General features: G+C 36.4%; 1 protein-coding gene across 1 annotated transcript; it reads right to left on the bottom strand.

Moving 5' to 3' along the window:
- Positions 1–1,870: 1,870 nt before the first annotated feature.
- LOC111984841 (uncharacterized) lies at positions 1,871–2,509 on the bottom strand. Its single transcript, XM_024016460.1, has one exon. The coding sequence runs from the start codon at positions 2,507–2,509 to the stop codon at positions 1,871–1,873; it is 639 nt and encodes a 212-aa protein (XP_023872228.1).
- Between the last annotated feature and the right edge of the window lie 1,173 nt (positions 2,510–3,682).

The raw sequence follows: 3,682 nt of genomic DNA, 5'->3' as shown, positions 1-3,682 counted from the left end.
ATCCCCAGTGAAGTCACCATTGTGGGCACAGGGGAAAAACTGTCGGAGTTACCACCTAGTTATGTGGTCTAGGAGCCATGAATATAGCGTCCTTTTGAGGAAGAACCTTTGGTCTTACTACCAGAGTATGTGTTTGGAATTTAGGTACGCTATTAGAAAGGTGTTAGGCACCCAAGATCGCCCAACCCTAAGGTTGGCCTCCCATCATTATGTCTTACATCCTAACCTTATTAAAAACATGTTTAACATTTATATCTATACTCACACACACACTAGCATACATCTATGCATATAATCATGGTATCATTTATCCTAAAACACATACATATCTACCTTTAAACAAAAGAGAGCCAAACACAAAAAAAACCATAGCATTCATCTAACATATGAAAATCCTATCATACGTCTAAAACAAGGCAGCAACTTAAACATGGTAGCAAGGCATTAACATATTACAAACCCTAATCAAACATCAAAGTATGTTCCATCATATCATCAAAGTAAAACTCTAACACAAATGCATGGAAATTGCCAATGTATGACTTACCCTTTACTTACCTTTCAGCAGCACAACACCAATGGCATCAATTCATGAGCATGTGAATGAATGACATTAAAGCTAAAAAAAACCCTAATCTAAACATGTGATAACAAACAAACATATTAAAAGGCAGACAAGCAATTATGAGGCTTAAAACATGTGAAAAAGAGGCTATACAAAACAAAAAATTTAGAGTTTTTGGGTAATGGCATCTGCATGCTAGAACAAGTCTACATATGCATGAATTCAGCCTACGGGCGCAAGCTAGATCATGTGTACGCAAATCCTTACCCAAAAAACCTAAAAACACAAAAATAGAGTAGAACTTTAAAACAACAAACTAACAACCTACGTATAGGGAAAAAAAAAAGGGAAAAGAACTAAAGGGCTAAACTAAGCAAACATGTATGAAAATAAACCAAACCAAAAGCGAGATTAAAATAAGAGAAGAAAGACAGAAAATAAAAAAAATAAAAAAAATAAAGCTAGAAAGAATATTTAAAGCAAAAGCTTCTAGGCTTGACTTTTGACCATTCACCTCAGTCAAATCTATCACAATTCAATAAAATAGCGTTTAGCAATCTTAATCTCAAAGGATTGTGGCCAGAAAAGGTCCTAATCAAATAAAAATGACTTGAGGGTGTTTTGTAAAAAACTCCGTTTTGATTTATTATTTTCTAATGAATCTTAAGTTTTTTCCGTGGGATTTTTGTGTGTTTTGAAAATGTAACATGTAAGGCTTTTTATAATTGAAAAAATGGAGTTTGGAACAGCTTCCAGACGATATGGGATTCATTCCAAACCTTCAACGATTATTGCAGAAAACTTGCATTTCTAATGCTTCTGAAACCTTAGCTGCGTACGCAAGAATGTGCCTATGTACACATGCTTTAGCTCTCGTACGTAGGTCGTGATTCACATATGTAGGCCGAGGGCCCCTTTGGTCATTTAATTTTCCAAAAATAGATTGTTGCCATTTAAAAGGTTATATTTTCCATTTTAACACTCCTCAAGTCAATTTAATATCTGATTGGGCTCTAAACTGGCTTTGGGCCTTAGAGTTCGAGCATCATTAGGGAACAGGGGCCTGAGCCATAAAGGGTACAAAATGTGGTGTCTACAGTCGATCTTATGGCTAGATTTCTAATGAAAGTAACAATATTCATTGAGATTCCATGTCGGAGGTACAAGATTAGGCATGGGTGTGGGATCTAAGGGTTTTAGGAATCCTTTGGAAGTTAGGTTCTCATATGCTTGGGCAAGGGTCATTCCTAGGTTGGAAAACTTTTGGCGGGCTTTCTTTATAAAGCTTGTATAGGCTAGAGGTTGTTAAGGTATAATGGCACTTACATTTACGGGATTGAGTGCTTTAGAGGTGGTTACTCCTCCCATATATGTCTTCTTGATTAAAGGCTTCTTCTCCCCTTTCTCCAATTGTCCATTATTGATGGCATCCTCAATCCTAGTCCCATAATCACACAATTCTCCAATAGAACTAAGAGGCAATGACAAAAACCTACTATTGTATGCCGGAAGCAAGTTCTTAACAATCATGTTGATTTGGTCCGTCTCATTTCGCCTATGAACCATTTTGGATGCTTTCCCCCTCCACCTTGTCATGTATTCGAAGAAAGTCTCCCCAACTCCTTGCTTAGTGGTTTCCAAATCTGTCAAACTTACTTTGATCATGGTATTGAATATGAATTGATCCACAAACAGTTCCGCTAGCTCATTCCACACTTTGTTCTTGCTTGGATCCAACTTATAGTACCATCTCAATGCAACTTCTGTGAATGATAGAGGGAATGCATGCAAAGTTTTCTTCTCATCCAACCATTTCATTTTAGCAATGCTTATATACCTCCTAACATGTTGCTTAGGATCCCCAGTCCCATCAAACTTTTCCACATCAGAAATCTTGAACTCGATAAGCAAAGCAATAGGGGTTTTGGAACTCAATCCACCCATGTTCTAGAGACAATCATCCATCCCTTGAGCCTTGCGAAAGGCTAGTTGCAACTTCTCCATCTTTTCTTTCATAGCTACGGTACCCGTAGTTAGCTTCTCAAATTGCTTGTTTCTCTTATAATTGGCCCTATCCTTTTCATCCCATTCTTCTCTTTCATCCTCGTCATGTATCTCCACATACACATGTTTCATTAGCTTACTCTCCTCAAGCTTAGAGAGACGAATCCCTATTTTCCTAAGGGCATTAGCTTGCTCTTCTATAGTCTTGTATATCTTTTGTGTAAGCGCCTCATCAATTGGAGCGACAATTTCTTCTCGAGATAATTCTTCTTGAAATGTCTCTTCTTGATGTGTGACCTCAACCTTAATCAAATATCTTATGTTCTTTTCTAGAACCCAAATTAGAGTGGGGACGTGCTTGCTTGATCTTGGTGGTATAGCTTGAAAAGAAGTCTCATTTCTTTAAGCCCATGTCTAATTAAAAGGTTCTCTTATTTAGATGTTTTTAGAAAATATTTTAGTCCATTTTAATGAAGACCTAATTACAAAAAAAAAAAAAAAAAAAAAAAAAAAAAAAAACACTTCATTTCCTCCCATAAACCTTGCCCCTTATTTCATTGGGCTAAGTCCATTTACAATAAAGTTCTCATCTACTCTTGTGGGCTTTCGTTAGAATGTGCTTAAGGATTTTCAACCCTTTGTCTCAAATACGGGCACCTTTTGGCTCTTCTTTTCTTTCTTTCATTATCATTTCTCTTTTCTTTTTGAAGTAGCCTCCAGCTACAATATATTGTGGCCTTCCTCTCAAATCTCATGAATCTCTCATCATTTTGGGCCTTAGCATAAAACAAATAGGCCCAATATTAGCGAGTTTCATATTAACTTTATAGGATGTTGAATGCTATGTCCATAGCATATTTGTTACCTTAGGCCCAAAGTTCTCATTTTCAAGAGGCCTTTTGATTTGGGCTTTATGATAGCAAATAGGCTATGGTCCTATGAATCTTCCAAGTTAAGATATGCCTTTGAACTTTAGGATAAGCTTCCTATGTGTGAGAACTTCTTTTCTTTTCTTCCCAATGTCTTAGGACATGCCATAACTTTTTAGCCATCCTTTCAAATTTTTACATCTTTTATTTGTCCTTTAGAATTAGATAAACATAGATATATGGT

Source organism: Quercus suber, unplaced genomic scaffold (assembly GCF_002906115.3).
Source record: "Quercus suber isolate HL8 unplaced genomic scaffold, Cork oak 2.0 scaffold_1150, whole genome shotgun sequence".
Taxonomy (NCBI): Eukaryota; Viridiplantae; Streptophyta; class Magnoliopsida; order Fagales; family Fagaceae; genus Quercus; species Quercus suber.
The sequence above is the reverse complement of the archived record's forward strand: the minus strand, read 5'-3'. Positions and strand labels throughout refer to the sequence as shown.